The sequence below is a fragment of the Cydia splendana genome, chromosome 19 (assembly GCF_910591565.1).
Source record: "Cydia splendana chromosome 19, ilCydSple1.2, whole genome shotgun sequence".
In the NCBI taxonomy this organism is placed as follows: Eukaryota; Metazoa; Arthropoda; class Insecta; order Lepidoptera; family Tortricidae; genus Cydia; species Cydia splendana.
In genome coordinates, this window is record NC_085978.1 from 5433099 (window position 1) to 5459945 (window position 26847).

General features: G+C 39.8%; 2 protein-coding genes across 3 annotated transcripts in view; one reads left to right on the forward strand and one right to left on the reverse strand.

Moving 5' to 3' along the window:
• The window catches only part of LOC134800167 (Fanconi anemia group J protein homolog), a 106978-nt gene that overhangs the window by 20626 nt on the left and 59505 nt on the right, over nt 1–26847 (reverse strand). For both annotated transcript variants that reach the window (XM_063772644.1, XM_063772642.1), the window contains exons 4-8: nt 9543–9635; nt 3535–3682; nt 2018–2267; nt 1178–1414; nt 270–389 (exon numbers count right to left, since the gene is read on the reverse strand). In XM_063772644.1, coding sequence (XP_063628714.1) covers nt 270–389; nt 1178–1414; nt 2018–2267; nt 3535–3682; nt 9543–9635 — 848 coding nt within the window. The remainder of the gene's footprint in view (nt 1–269; nt 390–1177; nt 1415–2017; nt 2268–3534; nt 3683–9542; nt 9636–26847) is intronic.
• LOC134800263 (fatty acid-binding protein homolog 6-like) lies at nt 15174–19726 on the forward strand. Its single transcript, XM_063772773.1, has 4 exons — nt 15174–15324; nt 16048–16217; nt 16866–16976; nt 19368–19726. The coding sequence occupies exons 1-4, from the start codon at nt 15252–15254 to the stop codon at nt 19434–19436; spliced, it is 423 nt and encodes a 140-aa protein (XP_063628843.1). The 5' UTR covers nt 15174–15251; the 3' UTR covers nt 19437–19726.

Consider the following 26847-nt stretch of genomic DNA (forward strand, 5'->3'; position numbering starts at 1 on the left):
CGATCAAATTACCTACTCTTTAGTCTCTTTATAGTTTTATACGGGTTTTAAAATAGAAGTTGTGTCTAAAAATAACTGCTGTCTACGTTTCTCTATTAATCTTCTAGTGCTTTATTTCTTGCATGGTGTAAAATAATTTATTTTAAATACAGTCAAATACCCTATTGTTCTTGTCGCTGTGGGCACGACTAGTAACGACGACTTTAGGTGTATTACGCGTTCAAACGGTTAAACAAAGGAACAGCTAGAACGTGTAGTAGAGTTAGTACCTTGATCGCTGCCTGTATTTCGTCCCTAGTGACTGTTTGTGTGGCCGCGTCGCGGCAGATGTCCTCGATGTTGTGTGCCTCGTCGATTATTATGATCTGGTCGCGCACGTCTATTTGCATCTGAAATAATTACATTTATCAAAATGTATAAAATCGTGTATTTTTTAAAGTTATGTAAGATCAGAATTTGCAAAAGACAATACATAGGGACGGTTAAGTGCAATGCGTTCGAACACAGGCACTTTTATAAACTTTCGATTCGTTTGAAACTAGTTTAATTTGCTTTTGCTTAGAGTAAGTAAAGAAAAGACGCTTAGGTACCGTCGACATCAAAGATTTATTTACATTTTTCGCCTTATTACAAAGGAGTAAGGTGCAAAAGTGTAAACATATTTTTGACGTCGACTGTACCACAAGGATTTACGTACACTGACCCGCCTGGCCGCGTAGTACGGACAGGCTACCAGAGAACGACGGCGACCAGCTCTTCAAGGTCGAAGGCTGCTAGAGGGTGTTAGGCCGTGGTTGTCGAAGGTACTCACGTTGCTTCTAATGCCGGGCTCTATGAGGTAGTTGTACGGGCAGAAGACGATCTGCGCCGCGGCCGCCATACTGCGGGCCGCGTAGTATAGACAGGCTACCAGAGACTCCCCGACGGCCACCAGCACTTCAAGGTCGAAGGCTGTTAGAGGGTGTTAGGCCCTTGTGGTTGTCGACGGTACTCACGTTGCTCCTAATGCCGGGCTCTATGAGGTAGATGTACGGGCAGAAGACGATCTGCGCCGCGAATGCCATACTGCGGGCCGCGTAGTACGGACAGGCTACCAGCGACTCCCCGACGGCGACCAGCTCTTCAAGGTCGAAGACTGTAAGTGCTTTAGGCCCATGTGGTTGTCGAAGGTACTCACGTTGCTCCTAATGCCGGGCTCTATGAGGTAGTTGTACGGGCAGAAGACGATCTGCGCCGCGGCCGCCATGCTGCGGGCCGCGTAGTACGGACAGGCTACCAGCGACTCCCCGACGGCCACCAGCTCTTCAAGGTCGAAGGCAGCTGGGAGGGAGCCGTGGTGGAGGGCCTTCTGGTTGTCAAAGGGCTTGCAGTTGGTAGCCGTTTTTGTTGGCGCGTCCGGAGGTGCGGTGTGCGTCTGAAAATGATATATGTAGTAAGTTGAGAATGATGTGATGAGAAGAATGTGAACCCGGCATCCTCAATTGAATTAAGGCTTAAATTCTAAAGATGCTTATTGGTCAATCGTAGTAGTAAAGTTGTTCAAAATTTACGTGTCACTTTTGCTACAAATGACAGCGCTAAGTGAAAGAATCAGATAGCTATGTAATAATACAGTTACACTTTCATTTCACCTTGGTATATCCCCTGCACATATCATTCTTCGTCTTCCAATGTTTCCGGTTGAACTACCTGATACACGCATACTCCCGATTCGCCAGAATTGTCATCTTCGCTTCCCCACCCAGTAGAACGTCCTCTTGAACTCCTTGACGACCTTCTAAAGCTGCTCGTGGTTCCACTTTCATTAGTAGAATGGCTATTGAATAAGTCTTACCTTAGTACATCCCCTGCACATGTTGTTCTTAGTCTTCCACGGCTGCTTGTCGAACTCTCTTATACAGGCGTACTCCCGACTCGCCAGAATTGTCATCTTCGCCTCCCAGCAGTAGAAACGTCCTCTTGAACTCCTTCACTACTTGATGGAGCTGCTTCCCTACGTTTAATAGAACGGACTTACCTTAGTACATCCCCTGCACATATCATTCTTCGTCTTCCAAAGTTGCCGGTCGAACTCTCTTATACAGGCGTACTCCCGACTCGCCAGAATGGTCATCTTCGCCTCCCCGCAGTAGAAAGTCCGTTTGAACTCCTTGACGACCTGCTGGAGTTGCTTGTGCGTCCGCGCGCCGTAGTAGATGGTGGGAACGCTGGAATCAACAAGCATGGATGTCCGGATTTGAAGGGACGTGATGAGGTTGTACAGCCGTCTGGAATAGAGTAATTGGTTACCTCCACCGGTGGACGCCACAGGTTAATACTGTTCACTCTTGACATGCTATTTCATGCATTATAACTAGACAGCACACAACAGTTTCGAACTTATTTCATCGTATATTTAGTATGGCATAACTCAGGTACCGAATGTATGCCAGGATGCAAGAATTTAAAGTCAAAACTTCGTCTCAGTAGCATTATATTTATAGCTACCATAATTCCAGCCTTATTAATCCCACAAAAAATCCATAGATTCCACTAAATACAACAAAGTTAAAATATGTTACATCTACACACATATACTACTAGGGTAGGGTATACTTACAATACCCCACAATACCCTATAGCAACTTTACAATGCACTGTTATTAATGTATTCCATGCAATCGTGTAGTTTAGATGGAGATTACGGAGAGACGTGTTACCAGAGTAGGAGCGACTTGAGGTTGGTTGGCGGTGTCAGGAGTGGAAGGTTGGTGCGACATCGTGTAACTCGAAGGTGTTAAGCTAGCGTTTTGTGAGAGATTACGGAGAGACGTACTATCGGAGTAGGAGCGACTATTGAGGTTGGTTGGTGGTGTCAGGAGTGGAAGGTTGGCCTGACATCGTGTAACTCGAAGGTATTAAGCTAGCGTTTTGTGGGAGATTACGTAGATACGTGTTACCGGAGTAGGAGCGACTTGAGGTTGGTTGGTGGTGTCAGGAGTGTGGAAGGTTGGTCCGACATCGTGTAACTCTAAGGTGTTAAGCTAGCGTTTTGTGGGAGATTACGTAGATACGTGTTACCGGAGTAGGAGCGACTTGAGGTTGGTTGGTGGTGTCAGGAGTGTGGAAGGTTGGTCCGACATCGTGTAACTCTAAGGTGTTAAGCTAGCGTTTTGTGGGAGATTACGTAGAGACGTGTTACCGGAGTAGGAGCGACTTGAGGTTGGTTGGCGGTGTCAGAAGTGGAAGGTTGGCCTGACATCGTGTAACTCGAAGGTATTAAGCTAGCGTTTTGTGGGAGATTACGTAGAGACGTGTTACCGGAGTAGGAGCGACTTGAGGTTGGTTGGCGGTGTCAGAAGTGGAAGGTTGGCCTGACATCGTGTAACTCGAAGGTATTAAGCTAGCGTTTTGTGGGAGATTACGTAGAGACGTGTTACCGGAGTAGGAGCGACTTGAGGTTGGTTGGTGGTGTCAGGAGTGGAAGGTTGTTCTTGGTCTGACCTCCATCATGTCAGCTAGTGTTTTACGTGGACGACAAGTTACTAAGCTTACCGGACATGTTTAGGAGTTTCGGGTTCAGGTGGCCGGCCGGTGGTCTTCTCAGGAGTGGAAGGTATATCTGGTGACGTGGAGTCTGAATCGACGGAAGTGTTCAGTTTTCTCTTCTTGTGGATTGTTACGAGACCGTTGCTCGATGACTCTGTGAATAAGTTTTACTTTTTACACCAACATTTATAAATATAGATTGAATAAATCTTAATTAATACCCTAATTAGTTTATATATACTTATAACTTGTGTTACTCTGTTTGCTCTGTAGTAATACGGCAAGTTCTAGCGTTTGGCCCGTAATAAACCATCTATGAAAAGGAGTCTCAATATGAGTCCATGTAAATTGATGCTTATTTGAAGTTACTTAAATAAATTTATACCAGGTTAACGTTCTAAATGTAATTGGAGATAAAATATTATCTTGTGTCATTATATCGTCTTCTTATATCAAAAAAATATTCGTATAATGCCTATCGACATATTAAATGTATTAAGAACGGGTGACTCACGTCCGTCACCGTCAACGCAAGCTCCTGATGACACTCCTCGGTACGGAGTGAAACATGTCGAGGGTTTTTCGACTTGAAATACGTGAGTGACCCGTTCTTAATATGTATATTTAATATGTCTGTGTCTCACGGAAGTTTTGTTATTAAAATAATACCTATCGATGTACCTATATCGAAAAAGGTGGATGGACTGTGTGAGAGATGATATGAAACGAACGCAAGTGAATGATGAGATGACGGGCGAGAGAGAGGTATGGAAGAAAAAGACATGCTGCGCCGACCCCAAATGAATGGGATAAAGGCAAGCGAATGATGATGACCTATCGGTGTATATAAATATGTCTATTTACTAAACACCGCCTGCCGCCTATATTCAAAACAACACACTAAACCGCCATCAAACCTCCGGGCATAGCTAACGAAATTACGGACAGTTCATTTGAAAATCGTTTAATGCACGAATCCTTCGGTGTACTCGTACGTTTACAATTTTATCACGGACTAAGTGCCAGGCTGGGCACAGCCCTCTACTCCCAAGAGAGGTGAGGTTACAGTTCCTAAAGTATAACTTGGAGACTTGATAAATTACTTCTCAAATATGCAGGTTTCCCGTCAATAATCGGAAATTTAACGGCTTAAACCTACGTGGACGAAGTTGCGTGTCCAGACTGGTATATAATTATCTCAAATGCGTAGTAGGGTAATTCGCCAGTAACTGGCCACCTGTTAATAATTAGCCACCCTAAACTAAAATGAATTCTATTCACCTATAAACAGAATTCATTTTAGTATAAGGTGGCTAGACTATATCTTAGCTAGACTATATTCTGTTTATAGGTGATTAGAATTCATTTTTAGTTTAGGGTGGCCAGTTATTGGCCGGTGGCCAGTTACTGACGAATTAACTTAATAAAAATATGCGTAGTATATTGTACCTATGTCAAAATGGAGATTAATAGGTACCTGCTTATAGTCCTGTTCTGATCTCAATGTTATTTTTCTAGCGTTCTGACACGTTCCCTTGGTTGTATCTACGGAAGAACTGCTTCAAAGTGCCTAAAGGTATCTTACCAATAACGTGACTTTAACTCTAATTTTATTACCTGTTAAAAGTGTTTTTTACTCTCAGTATATTCAGTCGAGTCTGTTCGAAAAGAGAAAAGTCGTGGAATGTACTGGGCCCCATACATTCCACGACTCTTCTCTTACCGCACAGACTCTAACCGTGTAAAATAAATTTTCTTTGAAAATATTATTCGGATCGTTACAAAGTGGCCCCTCTGTTATTACCGTTATGTGAACAGACAAGCGGCTTATATAGCACAGACGGTACATAGAGTAAATAGCAAGCGGACCGCCGTAGGCCGGACAAGGATCGGTAATGAAATATTCATTTACGGCCGCGTGTAATGTTATACGGTACAAGACCTGAATTTATACTGTTTAGAGAAACGTAGGCGTAAGATATACTTAAATAAAGGTTTTGAATTTTGGTGACATTGATATTATGAGGACGCCCGTTTGGAATCGTAAGTTGAAGTTTTACCGCCGTAGTCTGATATATAAGACATACAAAATCGGGCTCATTTCGCTGCGGTCTGATAAATAAGACTAAACTTCGTGTAACTTCGCACAGCCGGCGCCACGAGCATGCTAGAAGAAAAATTCTATGGCGGTTAAAAGGTTAAAAAAAGATTTATCTCAGTCAGTCAGTCAGTCTGTATCTTTAGGTAGGTTTTTAAATAAAAGTCATAGTCTAATAAAACATGGTCTTCCATTCCCAGAGTGACACGGGCCTACGTCACAACAACATGGCCGCTATATATAGCGCTATCGCATATTATCATATAGCGCTGTCGCATGATGACGTAGGCCCGTGTCAGTTAGGTGACCTAGAAAAGACGGGAATGGAGTACCAGGCGGAGTATATTATTATACCATGATAAAAGTAAACAAACAATGTGTACATTTTCGGGTAGTTATAACATTTATTGGGTAACCAAACAAATACAAAACCGAGGGATGAGTCACTGAACGACGTGACTTTAACCTACATTATTTGATCATGTAATGTTTTCATATATTATACCCTCAACTGGCTTAAGGAGCGATTTGACGGTAGATTTTGTTTACTTTTATTCAAATACCTAAAGATACAGAGTATAGTGTTGAGATTTAGGTATATTTAATGAATTCATAAAGGGTTTGAGCTCTTTAGGATTTCAGAAAAATGGAGGAAAAAGGTGCTCTACCTACACTTACCTAGTCCTACGTGGAAAATCTAAAGAGCCTTTTCGAAGCACGGTATCATTGGGTTGGATCTCGTTATTAATTTACGCACGATAGGTACATTTTTAGCACTGATAGAGAGCCTAGAGTCTCTTGGGAATGCTTATTGAAATTGGAAAATTTATAAAGGAAAATGGAAAATTTACTGTCTCGGGCGAGAATCGGGCTCGCTATATAATCCGGGATACCAGACTGTCGCTCTACCAAAGCTACCGCGACTTATCCGTTGACAGCGAATATTTTCACCTTTTATAAGTAATAACGGTTAACACATTCAGCGCCAAGGACCCGACTGTCGGTTACACTGTTCGTAGCGACTACGCGCTCCATACGGCAAAAGACGTGGCTACGCGCTACGAGCGTAACCAGTAGCACTTAGTTGCAATGAATGTGTTAAGTCTCGGTAACTAAGCGGCGGGCTGGTATCCCGAAGTCGCAAGTCCAAGTCTCGCCCGAGACAGTGAGTTTTTCCACTAAGTATTCCTTTATTTCTATGCATGTGTGTGTGTTAATCATCCTAGCACATTGTAAAAGGACTGTTTTAGGACGGAACGTCATCGCCGCTAGCCCCCCGCACTAAGAGACGAGTCAAACCCCCCTAGTTACTGACCACGACAAGCGGGGGAAACCGTGGAACGATAAATTCGTTAGGCATCCTATCAAACAGATTTAAGTAGTCGCCATCAGATATATCGGAGCGGACAAGGTGGTCTAAAACATCTGAACATGCACTTTAACGTATCAAGAGAGGATTTGCTCAGATATTTGTGAACACCTTTGCCACTCCATTATATCATATAGCGATTGTACCTAATATATAATGACTTTGTAAATTTATTATTTTCAGAAGACTTGTATGAAGTCGTTGATGAAAAGTATCGAAATACCGCCTTCAATCAAAAACCCTAAATAACCCACACGACACTATCATGAACACAAGTACAATGAGCTGCGAAATCTTTGATAAAGTCGCCATGCACTTTTGCGGCTGATGGTACCTTGTTACCTGTCCTATGTATGTATTTATTTAAAGCTTACTTTTCTGATGACTTTTCTCCCCACTTGCTTGCAAATAAGCAAAATCACTCCCCTCCTGCTCAACGAACGCAATGAGCACAGTCGACGGCCTAAATATGTACACAATAATGCACCTTACGGCGGTGAGATAAGTATTATTATTGGATGGTGTTTATGACTAAACTGAGCCTGTATTTGCTTTGCTTTCACGATTCTATTGAGCCAAATTCTTGATGGAAAAGTGTAAATGTGACCTCAAAACAGCAAACAATGAGAGTTTATTAGCTTCTACTATAATCGGCAACATGCGAACGAAACGCAACTGTTACTGTCACACTAATATGGAAGAGCGATAGAGAGACACAAAAGCGAATCGATAGCGAAGCGCAAGCGATCGTTAACTTGGCTAGGCCAAGGCGTACCTCGACAAACGACAAACGAAAAAAAAACTGTGGGTATAGCCTGTCCGATTTCTAAGATCAAGTTCGCCATACATTATTATCTTAGCAAAACGGACAGACTATAATAGGATGGACATCGGATTCTATGGGGCAGAATTTATTGACAGGTAGGGAGTTTCTATATCGATAAACTCAATTATCGATGCTTCTCTCATGTACTAGTGATCGCTCCAAGTTTTGTTTCTAAAAGTAAATTTTTATTCAAAGTTTTAGCATGAAACAAAATAATAACTAAATTCTCTTCTTGTTTATTTTAAAAGGATTTTTGAAACTTCACTCATCGTAATTTTTTTTTAGCCTAGCGGTCATATAAAATAGGCTTTGTGTAAAGTTTATCATCGACCCCACAATAATACTTATATATAATATACATTTACAAACTGGGGGCGATCACTAGAATTAGGGAAAAGTATCGATAATTTAATTTATCGATATAGGAACTTCCTAGCTGTCAATAAATTCTGCCCCATAGAATCCGATGTCTGACTGGATGACAGATGCTACGAAAGGTCACGTGACAATTTCCATGAAGTATTCAAGTTTGTTTCGATTGGCGTTTTACGATTCGCCTGACCCCTCGCCCGTACTTGGCAAGCGTTCGTAACCACCCCCCTTGTAATGAAAGGGGAACGGAGTCGACAAGTGGCCGGGAGACGTAATCTCTCGAGTGCGTCATTGTCATCGTCCCAGACGCCATGTTTAATGATTTGGTGAAGAATTGCTGAGCGAACGCTGGGATGTAGGGATAAGCCTGCGGTTGCTATTCGATATGATATTGATATCAGTGCGGAAGGGCCGAAGTCGAAATATTCGTAAGGAAGCTCGAGCTATATATAGTCTGTGTCTTTAGGTATTTAAATAAAAGTAAACAAAAAATTTGTACATTTTCGGGTAGTTATAACATTTATTGGTTAACCAACCAAATACAAAACCGTCTGGATCAGTCACTGAACGACCTGACTTTAACCTATATTATTTGATCATCTAGTTTTCATCTACCCTCAACTGGCTTAAAGGAGCCATTTGAGGGTAGATTTTGTTTACTTTTATTTAAATACCTAAAGATACAGATTATAACTTGGTTGTTTTTTCTTTAAGGGGCCCACAGATTACCAGTTCGCCGGACGGTATTACATATCAGCCTGTCAGTTGTTCAGAACTGTCACCTTTTGCATTTCACTGACAGGCTGATATCGTCCGGCGCACTGGTAATCAGTGGGCCCCTTTATGGGCCATAATAAAAGTACTTACGGCTAAAACTTATAGGCAAGCTGAAGGGAACCGAGTTCTGTGGACGCTCTGCCATCAAGCAGCACATATTATTTGACTAGTATTTTAGTTCTGTAGGACCCGGGTATGTCCTTAAACTACGTCCGAGTCCACCGGAGGATGGGCAGCAGCATCCCTTAAGTACGGTAAGTTATACTGCGATCGCCAACCCGCCTGCCAAGCGTGGCGATTATGGCATTTACCCCCCAGTATGATAAGCATAACCAAACCGCGGCCCCGAGTTTCCGGCGACTCCCGGTGCGGCTAATATGGTAGCGGTCAGGGCACTGGCGTAGTCAGGGGTGATGCTAAGAATCTCCGAAAGATCCGGCTTCTGGGGGAGGCCTATTTATTTATTTTATTCATTTTAGGGATAACAAACAGCTATACAATACAATGTTACATTTAGTATGTCCAGCAGTGGACGTCTTTCGGCTGATATGATGATGATTTTAGTTCTGTACCTTCAAATGTGTCTGGAGATAGAGGTTCTGTCCGCTTGACTCCTGAGCTGGAGGCGTCCAGGTCACTCGGCTTCTCGTAGATACTCTTCTCACCTGAAGACAATACATTAGTTAGAATAGAACGTATTAAATATCCTTCGCATTTAAAAAGCAAAAATCGTAAAAAAAATGGTTGTCTGTAAAGTCGGTTTACGGACGATAATTTTGCGTGATAACGTCATAAGAAAACATTACCATTACATTACTTAACGTTACCATGGAGATCTGTCCACAACGTTACCATGGAGATCTGTCTAACAACCTGACACTTTTGCGTGCTTGCTACCGGTGTTCATCGATTTAAATATAAGACGTTATCACGTCAAAAGGCCATGTTAGTTTGATATTGTAAGTAGGTAATTGTTTAGAGAGTTTTGGGCTTGCATATAGCAAATTACTGGTAAAAATAGAACTATTACATAACGTTTAAAAAATATTGCTTTGCCTTTGTTAGTGAAATGAAAACTTTAGGTCCGCATTATTTGATTATACTGTTAGTATGTTAACTTGTGTATGTCAAATTCTGTCCGAATTTTATAATGTTAAGTATGTAACCGTGATATGAGCGAAAGCTTGAAATAAATGTTTTTTATTTTATTTTATTTTATTATTTTTATCTATGGGGTGTAAGGGGTCCAAATTCCATCTCACGGATCCCAAGCCAACCTCCCCTGCTCGTGGTCACCCTGCTAAATAACGAACGAGGCTCTGGCGACCCACCAACCCGCACTGGACCAGCGTGGTGGGCTTACGGTCCAAATCCCCCTCATGAAGTACAACTCCCCGTTACGGCCCCGAGTGCCCGGCAAAAGGGGTGCTAAGAATCCCCGGGCGGAGATTTCCCACAAAATGAATATAACGACCCAAGCAAGAAAAACGGATTCCGATACGCTTAATGTCTTAACCTACAATGTTCGTACTTTAATGAAAGAAGAGCGTCTCATAGAATTAGAACACGCTTTGAAAGAAGTTAAGTGGGACGTTGTAGGTTTATCTGAAGTTCGACGAAATGGCGAACAAACAATAAAACGCGAAGACAATGTATTCTACCACTTCGGAACAGCCGGCGGTCTGTACGGGGTCGGTTTCCTCGTTAAAAAGAAGTGGAAGAACAACATTGTCGAATTCTTAGGTTACTCCGAAAGGGTAGCTGTGTTGAAGTTAAGTCTATCCCAAAATCACACTCTGACGCTAATCCAGACCTACGCACCAACATCTTCACATAGTGATGACGAGATAGAAGAGTATTACGATCTCCTAAACAAAGCTTGCGACGAGCACCGAGGAACATGGACCATGGTCCTCGGTGATTTCAACGCCAAAGTCGGAGTAAGGGCTGAATTGGATAACACCGACATAGTTGGACCACACGGCCTTGGTAGCAGAAATGACCGTGGCGCTCGGCTTATCCAATTCGCCTTTGGACAAAGCATGAGCATTAGTAATACCTTCTATCTCAAAAAACCTCAACGTCGCTGGACCTGGATCGCGCCAAACGGAAACGTCAAAAACGAAATTGATTATATCCTATCTTCCGACAAGAGTTTAATAACAGACATATCCACTATCAACCAATTCAAATTTAGTTCCGACCATAGACCAGTAAGAGCAAAATTAAAATTTAATATCAAAAATCATCGCAAACAGCTCTTTCTGAAAAAGATAAGACGATTAAACAAAGGTACGCTCATTTCTAATCACGATCAATTCAACCTAGAGTTAAAAAACAGTTTTGACGCATTTAATAATAACACAAATACTCATCCCGATGTTCAACTACAATACGACACCATTATAAACAGTATTAAATCAGCTAGCAACAAAATCCAACCAACCAGAAAAAATAACAATAAACTAACAAAGGACACATTACAGTTGATAGAGGACCGAGAACACTGCAAACACAACAGGGAACAATATAATACCATAGATAAACAGGTAAAAAGAAGTATCCGGCGTGATATACGTAACTTCAACACGAAACTCGTTGAAATAGCATTAGCAACACAATCATCTCTTCGAACAGCCAAGCAAGGCATAAATAAAGAAAAACCCTGGATAACAAGCCTAAGAGACGAAAACGGGATAAAATGCAGCAGTAGGGACCAAATTACAGATCTATGCACTAAATATTACAAAAACCTTTATTCTTCCGACACTTTGCAATCGCCACTCAATAATAGCCACTCTTGTCCAGATAATATCCCTCCTATAACCGGTTGTGAAGTCAACGCCGCCCTCAAGAGCATGAAGTACCAAAAAAGCCCTGGGGATGATGGTGTCACAACCGAAGCACTTCAAACAGGAAAGATTACATTGTTACCATATTTAACGAACTTTTTCAATTCAATTTTATACAGCGGTAAAATCCCTCCTAAATTATGCCACTCAAATATAGTACTTCTGCACAAAAAAGGCGATAAGTCAGATATAAATAATTACAGGCCCATCTTCATAGTTTAATCTCTCATATTTACAAATTGTTCATAAAGGTAATAGATAATAGAATTGCCCCACTGCTGGATAAACATCAACCACCCGAGCAAGCTGGTTTTCGCCCTAGTTTCTCCACAACAGATCACCTTCATACTTTAAATCAATTGATAGAAAAGTCCAACGAGTTCAACGTGCCTCTATACCTTGCTTTTGTAGACTATAGCAAAGCATTTGACAGCGTTAAACACTCCGCTATATTTTCCGCCATGCAAAGTCAAGGTATAGATCCGACGTATGTTGAACTCGTTGGAACAATCTATAATAACAGTACAGCCAACATTAAATTACATGCACCTGGTCCTATATTCAAAATAGAGAAAGGCGTTAAACAGGGCGATCCGCTGTCTCCTAAACTGTTCACCAGTTGCCTAGAGGAGATATTCAAAAAGCTGGCGGTCTCGTGGGAGGGGTTGGGCATTGTCGTCGGTAATAAACGGTTAACTAACCTGCGTTTTGCCGACGACATTGTCCTTTTCTCCCACACTGCATCTCAACTGCAACTCATGCTACAAGACCTCAGCACTGCGAGCCTTGAAGTTGGACTCACAATGAACAGAGCGAAGACCAAGTTGATGACCAACAGAGCAAAACATAGGGTCACGGTAGATGGGCAGGATATACAGTATGTTGATGAGTACATTTACTTGGGCCAGATAGCTTCCTTCGAAAACAGGCAAACCATAGAAGTCAATAGACGTATCGATAACGCCTGGAAGAGCTTCTGGTCCATGAAGGCGCTATTGAAGGGTGACCTTCCCCTGTGTCTCAAGCGCAAACTCATCGACATGTGTATCCTGCCTATCCTAACCTATGGTGCTCAGACATGGTCATTGACTGAGGCTTTGAAGTCCAAACTCAAGGTTTGCCAGCGAGCGATGGAGCGCAGTATACTGGGTGTTCGCAGGACTGATAGAATCAGAAACACGGAACTGCGCTTCAGAACTAGAGTTGTAGATGTAGGTGTCAAGACCGCTAAGCTTAAGTGGGACTGGGCTGGACATGTCTGCCGCATGCACCCTGAAAGGTGGGCCAAAATGGTTACGGAGTGGGACCTACGGAACACCATAGATGGTGCTAGCCGGAGTGCAGGCAGACCGAAAAGGAGATGGCGGGACGACTTGGACGTATTTTGTCTGGATTGGCGGGAAACTACAAAAGACAGGGTTGAGTGGAGGGAGCGAGGGGAGGCCTTTGCCCAGCAGTGGGACACTTAACCAGGCTAGCAAAAAAAAAAAAAAAAAAATTTTTATCTATACAAAACCTGTCAAAACTCTCAAGAAAGTAATATCCCAATCAAACTGATAAAATGTCATCATGGCTTGATACGAAAAAAAAGACCATATTAACTTAATTGATATAATGGCGCAAATAATGATCAATATTGTAAATAATTGTTTTTTAATATTGTGGGCTTGCGTTTAGCAACTTACTAGAAAAAAAATAGAACTTGTACATAACAGTCAGCAGCAGAAGTTGCTAGGCGGGCGAGGTGTTCAAAATTATCTTGACACGCTCTTATTCTCTTAACAATAAAGTCGCGTCAAGATCATTTTGAACACCTGGCCCGCTTAGCAACTTCTGCTGCTGACTGTACCTATATTACTTAAAAAAATAGTGTTTTGTTTTTGTTAGTGAAAGTTATAGGTCAGCATTATTATATCTAGGTATAAAAAATCTGTCACACCTGTCAAGAAAGTAATATCAAACTGATAAAGTATCATCTTCGCCTGATAAACTGGGCCTCAACACAACGGCAAACATTTCCATTCGTATCTATATCTAATCACTAATCAGTTTATCAGTGCACCCGCTTCAAACTGAACTTCAAACCAAATTTTGTAAGAGCGGCACGTTACGACATTGATAAACATATTGAATGTGAACTGAAATTGATGTTGTAGAATAATGGACTGTTATTCCCAACACTCACTGATCTCTAGAACAGTGGTTCCCTTTTTTTTTTAACTATTATTATAGTTGTAGGTCCTCGCTTTCAATACGGGCGGCCTATAACTATTATTACTTCGTTTCATTCGTTTTTAGGGTTCCGTACCCAAAGGGTAAAACGGGACCCTATTACTAAGACTTCGCTGTCCGTCCGTCCGTCCGTCCGTCCGTCTGTCACCAGGCTGTATCTCACGAACCGTGATAGCTAGACAGTTGAAATTTTCACAGATGATGTATTTCTGTTGCCGCTATAACAACAAATACTAAAAACAGAATAAAATAAAGATTTAAATGGGGCTCCCATACAACAAACGTGATTTTTGACCAAAGTTAAGCAACGTCGGGAGTGGTCAGTACTTGGATGGGTGACCGTTTTTTTTTTTGCTTTTTTTTAGTTTTTTTTTTTTGCATTATGGTACGGAACCCTTCGTGCGCGAGTCCGACTCGCACTTGTTATTATGTATGTATTATTATGCAGTTTATTTAGAAGTGGTTCCCCTTGACCCCCCTAACAAAAACTGACAAATTCGGGACCCACCTCTTGGCCGTCTTAAATAGGAAGCATGAAATAGCCCAATCAGGGCAATTCAGGGCCCAGAAAAATTCACCCATAGTTTGGGAAATGCTGCTCTAGCTAGAATCAAGACCACCAAGTAGGTTTAAGAGTACCCAATGTTTGATAGCGAATCGCTGTTCAAATTATTGAGCACTTTATTGCGGCACGTCTATTTCGGAGACGCATGAGGTAGAGGCAAACTCCGAGACTCCGACGCAGTTACATGGACCAAAACCACCAAAGCAGTCTGGTCTGGACGACTGGTCTGGTCTGGTTTGAATATGCTTTTCTTTGCGGCCTCAATTAGGCCGTTTTTCCGATGTTTGAAGTACTCTAGCGCTTAAAAAAACGAAAATATCTTTGATTTTTAATATTATCAATGATATTTTCGTTTTTTTTAAGCGCTAACACACACAACACAGATTAATATCTGTGTTGAAAAAATCATTGCTCTGGGGTCAAAAACTACGGAGGAAACAGTACGTTTGTATGAAGAAATGATCACTGGTCTTGCGTCTAAGATGTCGAGGTCACAGTTACCCTGGTTTTTTTTCGATTCAGTAATCAATAGAATACAAGTACACGGTCTGATTACGATAAGATGCGATCATGACAATGACAGTTCAAATCACTCAAGTGTTGTGGACGAACGTGATAGAGAGCTAGTCGAAATGGACGAGTTTTTGGGGAAAAAATACGCCTTGAAAAACTCGGATAATTTTGAAGAATATCTTGTATTTATTGGTAAGTGAAATTATATTTTTCAAAATATAAACATAAGTCAACTCATAAATATAAAGACACTCTTCTGAAGTAAACATTAATTCTACAAATAAGTAAAAAACAATTATAACTCTGATGAAAATGGTGTAAAATATGATTAAAGATATAAAGACACTCTTCTGAAGTAAACATTCATTCTACAAATAAGTAAAAAACAATTATAACTCTGATGAAAATGGTGTAAAATATGATTAAAACTTAAGAAAGACAATAAGTTCTGAGTAAAAAAAAAACAATATAAAATGTACCCAAATTAAAAAGCTGTTGATTTTTTTAACGTATCATGTAAACATTGTAAACAAACAAAAAACCAAACACAATATTTAATTTTAGTGCCATCTATTATGATACGCCTGTACTACAACGATAAAGTTGTTAGATAATATTATAGCGAAAGATCAATGCTTGCTTCAATACCTTGCCACTCTTTTAGTAGATCCTGTTAGGTGGCAGTAAAGTAACCATAATAAATGACATAGAAAACCTAAATTAGAAATGTACTAACGCCCCCATAATATAACGCTGATAACGGTATAATGGCTAAACTGTTTACACGCGAGATACAAGCCACAAAAAAAGAAAAAATCTAAATAATTTGACGAGTAAACTATCATGTTACAAACAGAAAATGTCTGGTTGAATTAATAAGTATAAAATAAAGGTCAACATGTTGTATAATTCCAGGTAAAAACTATTTCCAAAGAAAAGCGGCCATTTCCCTGAGCCAAGAGAACTGGTTGACCAAAGACGAAACCGGAGCGTACACATTCCACTTCCACTCTGCTTTTGCTAGCGTTTCCACAACCTTTATACCAGGGGAAGAGGTGGAGGAGACCAGACCTGATGGTGTTAAGGTAAGCCAAGACAACTGGTTGACCAGGGACGAAACCGGAGCGTACACATACACTTCCACTCTCATATTGCTAGCTCTTCTACAACCTTTATATCAGGGGAAGAGGTGGAGGAGACCAGACCTGATGGTGTTAAGGTAAGCCCAGACAACTGGTTGACCATGGATGATGCCGGAGCGTACACATTCACTTCCACTCTCCTTTTGGCAGCGCCACCACAACCTTGATGTCAGGGGAAGAGTTGGAGGAGACCAGACCTGATGGTGTTAAGGTAAGGTGTCCACTAGACTGGTTAAATGGCATGATATTAGCACAAACTGTGATAGTTATTCGCTAATATAAGTAGAGGATCATATAGCTAATAAAACATAGAGGGTAATAACCATTTTGGACACCCTAAAAGACTGAAATTATATTTATCGAATAGGTAAATTATTACGTGAACATTAGTAGAATCCTCTAACTGTCTAATGAATATGGCAGCAAAAAAAGCGAAAACATCTAACTCGCAGTAAGAAACGGATTTCAGATTAAGACTTTATGCATTAGTCATAACTGAACTGGTACTTACTGCTAAGAAGGAGCTAAGCCAAGAAGGACTCAAATTACGAGTGGTAAAAATCAAAGCTTAAAATAAAATATTGGTTACAGGTGAAAGCATTAATTACAATAGAAGACAACAAAATGATCCACATACAGACTGAGGAAAATGGAAGAATCTCAAAACACGAACGTGTGTTTTCACCAGACTCAATGACAGTGGTAAGTTATATAAACAGGCCCCGTAGCAGGTGTGCGAAACTCCTGACTTCGGCCAAACTCGGCTCTGCTCGGCTCAGCATTGCTCCGAGCAATTATTAGGGTTGACACAACTTGACGTCCCTTTGCGTGCACGACCACAGGTAAGATAGTGGCTTGAATTTTGACAACCCTAAATAGCCGAAAGGGATAGTGCCATATATTAGAAAGGGACAGCATGATTCGACCCTGAACCGCTGTCAAACTTCGGTTTTGTAAGAAGTTTCCTTTCTGTACGGCAGTACTATTATTTATTATGTGCCCGTAGATAACATGCCAATCGCTAACGCTCCGTAGCGAACGAAACGCAACTCACTGTCACTGTCACACTAATATGGAAGAGTGATAGAGAGACACAAAGCGATTCGATGGCGAAGCGCAACCGATTGTCACCTTGGCTAGGCCGCCTGGTTATAAACAGAGAGAAGTACAGAGTTATATCGACATTTAGTAGTCGAAATGGGTAGGTAGAGCGCAAAATAGACCAGAACCCAGAATGGCAAAAATTGAAGGAGGCCTACCTACATCTCTAAGATTGAAAAGGGCTAAGAAGAAGAGGAGCCACCCCAGCCGGGCGGGCGACATACAGTCGCGACACTCCTGTGCAAGGCCTACTGCCATGTCTAAAAAAATGTTAGACCTATTTTAAATAACGCTGCTCTGTCAATGTTTTCACGCTCACATTGAATTTGCGATCCGGACGCGACGGATTTACTATATGATTTTTCATCTCTCCTGTTCGGAAAGTTCACCTTTCATAGGCTGATAACCGGGTGGAAAATTGCATTTCCCACCCTAGGGTGGAAAGTATTTTTTTTAAATTTTTACTTCGTGCAACGGCTAACAGCCATATATGCCATATTATTCAGTTAAAAGCTCTCGTATTAGCTTCCGCATGACTGAAATTGGCGCCATTTATATTTTCATCGGAAAAAAATCTAAATCCATAGACAATCCGATCTTAAATTGGGACGTGTCTGAAACGGCCTTAATGTATACGCGCCTTAAAAATAAGTGAAACTGAATGAATGAATGTAATGTAATGATAATATTTTAATAAACATTCGTTGTCATTTATATTAATTTATTAACAAATACTTATGTTTATTTTATACATTTAAATATTAAATACAAGTAGTATAATTTTTATACACAATAAGAAATATTTTGGCAGTAGCAACATTTTTATTTTCATAAAATAGAAAAAAACTTAGGAAAAGGCGGGAATAGGTATTTAATTGGTACTAAATAAACTGTTGAGACATTATTTGCTCTGGTTTAAAATGGATTTTTCAAGTGATTCGTGTTACTTAAACATAGAATTAACTCCTGAATCTGTTAAAGAAGAAGCAAAAATAGTGGTTGATAATCTTTTACCTGCATCTTCAAAACAAAGATACCTAAAGGCATACGAGCACTTCATGCGTTAAAAAAGTGAAGTCGCTGTCGGAAAACGTATTATTGGCTTATTTCAGTGAAATGTCTAAATCATTACAACCTTCCACACTTTGGAGCAATTACTCTATGCTTAAATCAGTGATGAATACAAAGCATCAAGTGAACTTGAAAAACTTCATAAATACTTACCAATAATAAACCTATGACATTTCTCGTGTTTGACTTTCCTCATAGTCGAAATGAAAAGTAGAGTGTAAAACTCGGGTAAAAGTAACCATCTCACCCTCGAACTATTGGCGCTCTCTCTTTGTTCAAGCGCCAAAATATCTCGGGTGAAATGGTTCACTTTCCACCCTTGGTTAACAATCTACTATTTACAATCCGGAACTGGATCCGGACCCGATGGATTTTCCGTATAATTTGTACCCTAATACTTCCTACATTTCAAAATTGGTTAAGTACCAAAATATTATTATAATAAAGGGATATCCCTACAATTTCGTTACTTGATATGTTAACAAACATATAGTCTGTCGCGTTAGAATAAAAGCAAGAGAATAAGTACATGTGACGAACACTCTCTGGGTAGCTGCTACGCTTATCAGTAATATGACAGCTTGGATTATGAATGCATGCAACTGTCAATATCAGTTTGATAAAGATACAACTGAGAAAAGGTTTGTTTTTGAACAAAAGATACGATTCTTCTTCTTTTCTGTATTCTTTGTTTTCTGTAATGAGGTGTACAATAAAGAGTATTTCGGCGCGATTCGGGAAATGAATTAGAGATTCTAGATATGAAATAGTAAAGATATGTGACGTTCCACGGTAAAAGGTACCTTATGGCGTGGAACGTCACATATCTTTACTATTTCATATCTAGTGAATCTCTAATTCATTTCCCGAATCGCGCCGTTTGTATTGTACAATTTAATGGATCTTATTATTATATTTCAGATAACCACGTTCACAACTGTGTATGGTGCCGAGAAAACTGCAACAAGACACTATGTTTTAGTCAAATGATACCTATTATTATATCAAATAAATCATAATGTATCCAAGGCTCGCATACCGGTTAAATCTTCAAATCGCTATCATATACTTTATGTAAAATTAAATTTCGGTTTCGCTCAAAACAACGTTATTGTGAAACCGGTTATTGGAGGAGTTATAAGTTAAGCATAGTCTAATAAAACATGGTCTTCTCTTCCCAGAGTGACACAAGCCTACGTCTTAATAACATTGCCACTTTATATAGCGCTATCGCATATTATCATATAGCGCTGTCGCATGATGACGTAGGCTTGTGTTAGTCACGTGACCACGAAAAGACGGGAAGAGAGTACCAGGCGGAGTATATTATTATACCATGATGTTAAGTTTATTTTATTAACTGGTTCTGAACCATTTAAACTGGCAATAAAAGAAAGCCGACCGAAATAGAAGAAGAAGAAAAACATTTATTCCATAAAACACACAGGACAATAAGATGAAAGAAATAAGATAATTAGAACCACAAAACAAAGGGTGCTAAGCTATTATTTAGTCGCCCGACATCCATTCTCAAGCTTGTCGAACGGGTAAATTTAGATTATAATAAAGTTCTTCTAACGTTCACGTTTTCAAAAAAGTTGAGCATTACCGAAATAAACCGGTATGTATATTTTAATCCCGTTTCGGATCATATTTTAGTGATAAGTAAACCTTCTTGTATTAACTACGTCTACATTTAATCATTGTGTTAGAATAAGTAGGTACAATCACTTGCAATAATATGTTACTCTTCGAAGGCCGCAAAAATATGTGACACGCTCAGACAAATAAGACCGTGTCAGATATTTTTGCGGCCTTCGTTGTGTAACATATTATTGCTGGTGACTGTACCTAATGAAAAGTATGGTGTATAATTAAATTTGTATCCTACCCAATGGCTAGCCATACACGTACGGATTTGCCCGCCGAATCTGCCTGAAAGATGTGTCGAAAACCAACGGATCGGGCACATCCCGATCCGTTGGTTTTTAGCACGGACAGCGGACAGACATCTGGCGGACAAATCTGTGTCTATTTCTCGCCACACATTGACGGATGTGCCCGTTAGACACATCTTTCAGGTAGATCCGGCGGGCGAATCCGTACGTGTATGGCTAGCTTATATCTACTCGTATACGCGCTAAGTTTATAAACCAAATGACGTAAAACAACTCTTAATTTTGCTCAGTTGAAAAAAAAACCAGATCATTGCCTTCATAAAAGACTCCAGATATTTAGTTCATATTTGTCATGAGTAGTTGTCCCAGCAATTTTCACGATCACATCGATTTTATATTACTGTTATTGTAAATATAAATATTCTGCCTCGAGATAAGTTGAGGACGAAGTAGAATGCTCGCTATAGTTCGTTTTTTTAGCATTAGAAAGAACTTGAAAGAAGGTAAGCGATCTTGACATGTCTTTTAATTGAAAAACGCTTTATAAAAATCAATAACTATTACTTATTAAAGCAGAAGAATATAAATGAACGTATTAGATTCATAATTGTTACATATTTGCCGTAACTTATTTTTAAAATGTAAAAGACACATAAAGATTGTTTACCTTATTTCTAATGCTAAAAAAACGAACTATAGTTGTTATGAAGACTGACATTAAATGTTGAATACTTTTGCATTATAAAATAACTAAGTGCAAAATGTAGTAAAAGTTTATTTGTTAGCCGTAGAAGTTTTATTAAAGTGCAGTGCAACCTTCATATATTTTTTTTCTGTGTTCCATTTCTTACTTTCTTTTATTTTTAATTCTGGCAGTATTGTTACGTAAAGATGTTCTTTGTGCTATGCTCGTAGCGCTACGCCGTAGCTATATAACCTGTGACAACCCGCATATAGAAAAAATAATAGGTACCTACAGTCAACTGTAAAAATATGGGTGCACAAATCATCTCAAAAATATGTCCCATAGCTCTTATGTCAGCAATTAAGAACTATGGGACATATTTTTGAATAAGTTGGCTACACCCATATTTTTACAGTGGACTGTACTTCGTAGACGAAATATATATATAAATACGAAATATGCATAATCTCAATAGATGTCGTTGGAATTCATAAATTGCAGTTTAATTTTGGCCAAAATTAACAATGATTTCCTTTTTCAAACAACCTACAAGCCCTACCCTTCTCAATTTCCTATGCCCATTAAATATTAGATTACACCAAAAATTACACAGGAAAGCCCACTATTAAATCGTTTTCATAATCAAATTTCGGCCTAATCCCGTATCGACTTTCACTTTACATGGCTCAGCAAACCAGAACGCTCTCCAGGGCACTTTCCAAAACACGATTCCCTATTCCATTAGACCCTCCCGAAGTTATCTCGCGTTATTTACATCGCCTGACCGTATCGTCTTATGTACCCCCTATGTGTATCACCCTCCGTTTTGTACATAAGTAAACAGTTTTCAACCTTGTGCGGTTGTTTTAAGGTAGGTTTTGGTGGGTGTGGTGTGGGGTGGCGACGGGTTGGGTAGCGGTGTCGTCGCCATGGCAACGCGGCGCCCGGACAGCGGATCGCGACGCCCGCAGTGTCGGCCGCCGCGCCCGCACCCCGCCGCGCAAGTGACACGCGCTGCAAAAAAGCACAACCACCCTGTATGTGGGGTGGCAATGCTGTCGAAATTTTGCACGATTTTATAACAACGTTAGAAGCTTTACGAGCCATGAATTTCGAAAATAGAACATAAGAAATTCAAGGCTTCTGCGGTCAACGTCTTGTAGCAAAACCTAAGGAATGACACCGATTTTCTCTATCAATTAAGTTGCAATCATCGTATTCATTTAATTTAAGGATTTTTATTTAAACGCTATCTAGAATTCTAGAGCACGACCGCTATATGTCGCTTAACGTCTCTTCCCCTAAATGACTTTATTGCAAAATGTTCTATTTTATAATGCCCCACTAGCAAAATATCTGGGTTTAAAATTAAATGTTTTATTTTTTAAACAAATAGTACGAGTAGGTAAGATAGTTTCTATACCTAATGAGTAATGATGATCTGACAAGACGCAGTGTTTATAAAATGTGTGAAAAAACGATTAGGGCGCACAGTGTCATTTTGCAAAATCTGTTTTGTGATTACAAGGATTGTTCAATCTACAATGCGCAAGTCGAAAGCTTTGATATACTTCCACGCTGTTAAATATTGATCAAAAATGTTGTGTTGATTTTTAAGTACCTAAGTTTTGTTAAAATTGTCATAGTACCTAATTTTAATAGGGGGTATTACTGCAATGTTCTGCCGCCAGAGTGCAGAACTAATTTGTTTAGTAAACCATAGAGTAACTTATACATACTAGGCCTTAAACAGTTTTTTGACAAGGCGGTTTGTTTATAGCCTACAGGTGGCCTACCGCGAAACGCGAAAATCGAAATTTCTTTATCTGCCTCTCTATCGATCGAATAAGCAAGAGTGACAGAGAGGCAGAAACCGAACTTTCGACTGTCGAGTTTCACGGTAGGCCATGTGATTGACCTAGTGACGCATGATGTGTCATTGATGATGTCAATGAGGTTTGTTTACTGTATGTGCTAGTGGTGCCACCTACGCAGAACTTTGCCTAATATTCCCTATTCATCATGAGTAGTAATCGCTTTTCCAAAAATTGAGGTTGGGTTTCCAGAAAAGATATGTTCCGGTTCCATATTTGCCGGCCGTCACTATCTAAGTATTTGTTGATGACTGTGTGAATGAAGTTCTTTGGACTAAGAATTGTGGACTTGTGGACTATCCTAGCGTCCAAGCCGTCATGGCGACCCTACCGCCCGCCCCGGGGTCGGATCGATGGCGGGAGGAGCTCGCACCTTTTGTTTAGGACCCCAGCCCCCCTTCATTACCCGAGCCCCGTGTTTGCAAACGGTTTAGGCGCCTAAATGTAGGAAATGTCACGGTTTCACTTTTTATTATACTTTTTATTATTTACCTCCGCCCGTCGAGTGCTTTTCAGAGAGTTTTAGATGCATTCTTTTGAAATGTTTGAGTGTGCCTAAGAAGTAGCGACGTAAATGTGTTCTGGAGAGGTCTTTAATGCCAATATTTACTACGTAGAAAATTTTACTTACACTTCTTAGAATTGGAATTCCTATGAAAAAGAATACCTATCTTATATCTATTTACAGCGTAAAATGACTATTATTCAGATAATGTTTGGCATAATATTTATTAACCTAATATCTACTTACAGTAATAAGACTGTAATTTAGGCAATGTTTGGCATAGTAAGTAACTTTAAACAAGATTAATAAAGTACATCTTGACTTGGAAAGCTTAGTGACTACTGGCGCATTTGGCTCAGCAAATATTTTTTTCGACCCACCCTAGTAAGTACAGTTCGCGTTCAAAAGTATCTGAAAAAAATATTGTTCTATGTATAGAGACATATCTTTTTTTGGAGATAAACTTTTGACGCATAGTTTGAACCACTGCTTGTGATGCTAACAGTACACGCGCTAACTTGTTTATAAAAGTAGCCAGACCATTAAACAATGGCGGGAGATATTTCTGCCGCGGCAGCCTAATAAGGTTCCCGGGAAATGGAGAGCGGGAAAACGAGGAGGGAAGTGAATTAAAACTGGCAATTTACGGGCAACCTCGTTATGGCAGGTGACTAGCTCCTTGCTCTTTTAAACTAAGGATACTTACATATATACTTGGTCAAGCAAATCTTGTCAGTAGAAAAAGGCGGTAAAAAAATCGCGGGTTAGCAACACTACGTTTGCATTGTTCTAAAATCGCGTGTCATTTATATCTTATCTGTGGAACTGTTTTGTTTACATTTCATCATTGTTCGATGTACATTGCTGCTTTTTGTTCCTTTCCTAGGGATACCATACTTTAGTTTGCTTTACATTGCTACTGACATATCCGGCTTGACAGGCTATAATAATTCTGCTTGTCCTATAAAATAGTTGGCGCGTTTTGTCTAAAATGACGAAAAACTCACTTTTTTTATTGTGCGATCGGCCAAAAAAAGTGAGTAGTAAGAAGTACGTTTATTTAGAGGTTTTTTAGAAACTTTGCAATGTATGTACTTATGTTCGGGTAAAATCTTGCAAGCTAAATTAGACCCACTTCCAATTACTCGATTGAGGTGAAATTTCACATAAGTAGGTACATAATAATGTAATTTGGGTGACACTGCAAAAAAAAAATATATACAGTGAAACCTGGATAAGTGAGACTTCAAGGGACGAGCAGATTTGTCTCACTTAAAGAGGTATTCCACTGTATATTATGCTATGACGTGTAAAATTGTATTGATTTTATGAATAAATTATTGTATTGTATTGTATGCTACCGTCGAGCAGATCTTATGATGAACACAGGAGGTGAGGTGGCCATGTGAACTCTGTGGTTAAACAACGCAACCTAATTGTGTTTGGGTTTGTTAGAATCGTTTCGGTGACACTTGCCAGTTGTAAATAAAAGTACAGTCAGATATTATAAAAGCTTGTATCAAAAATGAAATTTTTGACAAAAGTTTGTTCAACCGTTTTAATTAGTGCTGAGAATGGCTGGTCTTTACCTAATTTTATCATAGTACACGCGCTAACTTATAAAAAAGTAGCCAAGCTATTTAACAATGTCGGGAGATATTTTTGAGGAAAGTGAATTAAAACTGGCAATTTACGGGCATACCTCGTTATGGCAGGTGACTAGCTCCTTGCTCTTTTAAACTAAGGATACTTACATATAATAATTCTGGTTGTCCCTTAGAGCATTTAGTAACTGGAGACGTCATGGCTGTCGTTTTCTGTACAAAACAGTCTGCCGATTTTTGCGGGGAGGGTACGTCAAATGTATTGCTATTTCTAAATGATTTCTACGTAACGTACAGATAGACATGTCAGTCCATACAAAAGTTTGCACAAATCCGTTAAGTATTATAGTTTTTGAGTTTATCGCAAACAAACATACAAACACACAAACAGACAGACGCGACGGGGGACTTTGTTTTATAAGGTGTGTTAGAAAACTGAGGGCCATACGCGCTCTGCCGTATTCGATAACTATTTATTCTCCTAGTTTAAAAAAGTTCTCTTATTTTAAATTCTACCGGTGTCAATAAAAGCAGTTAGCTCCAGCTTGCTCATCGACAAAGCTTAACAAATGACATCCCGTCACCGATGGTTATTGATTAGAGTTAGACCAAGAAAAGTCTGCAGCGATTTTGATAGCAGTGCAAATCTTATTTATACGTCATAATTTCATAGATGTTTGACGTTTAAAATAACACTTGCACTGCGTGGGCTATCAAAATCTCTGCAGACTTTTCTTGGTCTAACTCTACCTACTTCAAGGATTAGATTAAATTTTTTCTACGTCACAATATTGCCAACTGGCTATTTATTTGCGTTTCTAAATTCGAAACTTTCGTATAAAACTTCAAAACTCGAATTTTTACTTGTACAGTCGAGTGTAAAAATATGGATGCATATAACTTAAATACTCAAAAATATGTCCCATAGTTCTTAATTCGCTGACATAACAGCTATGGGACATATTTTTGCGATGATATGTGCACCCATATTTTTACACTTGACTGTAGAGTACTTACTTACACGCTATGAACCAGAAATGGAGAGACTCCATTATGTCAGAAATGGAGAGACATCGCAAGAGAAAGATTGAAGTCCACCAACATAACCGGAAATGAAGACCAGCCGTCATCCAAAACAGCCACGGCCACTCTGACAAGAATGCACGACTGAGAAGAAGAAGAAGTAGGTACACGGGGACTTCGAGTTTTTAAAAGTCGAATACCGCCGGGAAGGAAGCAAGTAGCAAAAACAAAATGAGCATCGCGGATCGATCGCAGTTGACGCTACGGGTGTCGGGCCCCGCCCACTATTCGCACGAGAAGTGACGATTGGCCGAGCGGCGACACGCACACATGCACAGCCACGGCGGTTTGAAAATATGGGGGACTTTCAGGATTCTAAATATACTTGGATCGAACGTTGTAGATACTTATATATAGTCTGTATATTTAGGTATTTAAATAAAAGTAAACAAACAATTTGTACATTTTCGGGTAGTTATAACATTTATTGGTTAACCAACCAAATACAAAACCGCCTGGATCAGTCACTGAACGACCTGACTCTAACCTACATTATTTGATCATGAAATGTTTTCATCTACTTTTTGTTTACTTTTATTTAAATATCTAAAGGTATAGGTAAATTGTCTAAGCACCTGCGTATAGGAATTTTAAGGAAAAATTCTGATTTTGTAATGTTTCCGATTTTTGTTTAATTTATTACGTTAACTTGAGGTAAAAAAACGAACGAAGGAAATGTATCCAAATACGCGCGTACAGAAGTTTTAATGAAAGTTCTGATTTTGTAATGTTTCTAATTTTTGTAAGTATAA

Bases quoted from the DNA above. Each gene is read 5' to 3' on its own strand.
- LOC134800263 (XM_063772773.1), top strand. From the start codon at position 15,252: ATGGACGAGTTTTTGGGGAAAAAATACGCCTTGAAAAACTCGGATAAT. The intron at 15,325-16,047 runs GTAAGTGAAATT...GTATAATTCCAG, and splicing joins AGAATATCTTGTATTTATTG to GTAAAAACTATTTCCAAAGA. The intron at 16,218-16,865 runs GTAAGCCAAGAC...TATTGGTTACAG, and splicing joins CCAGACCTGATGGTGTTAAG to GTGAAAGCATTAATTACAAT.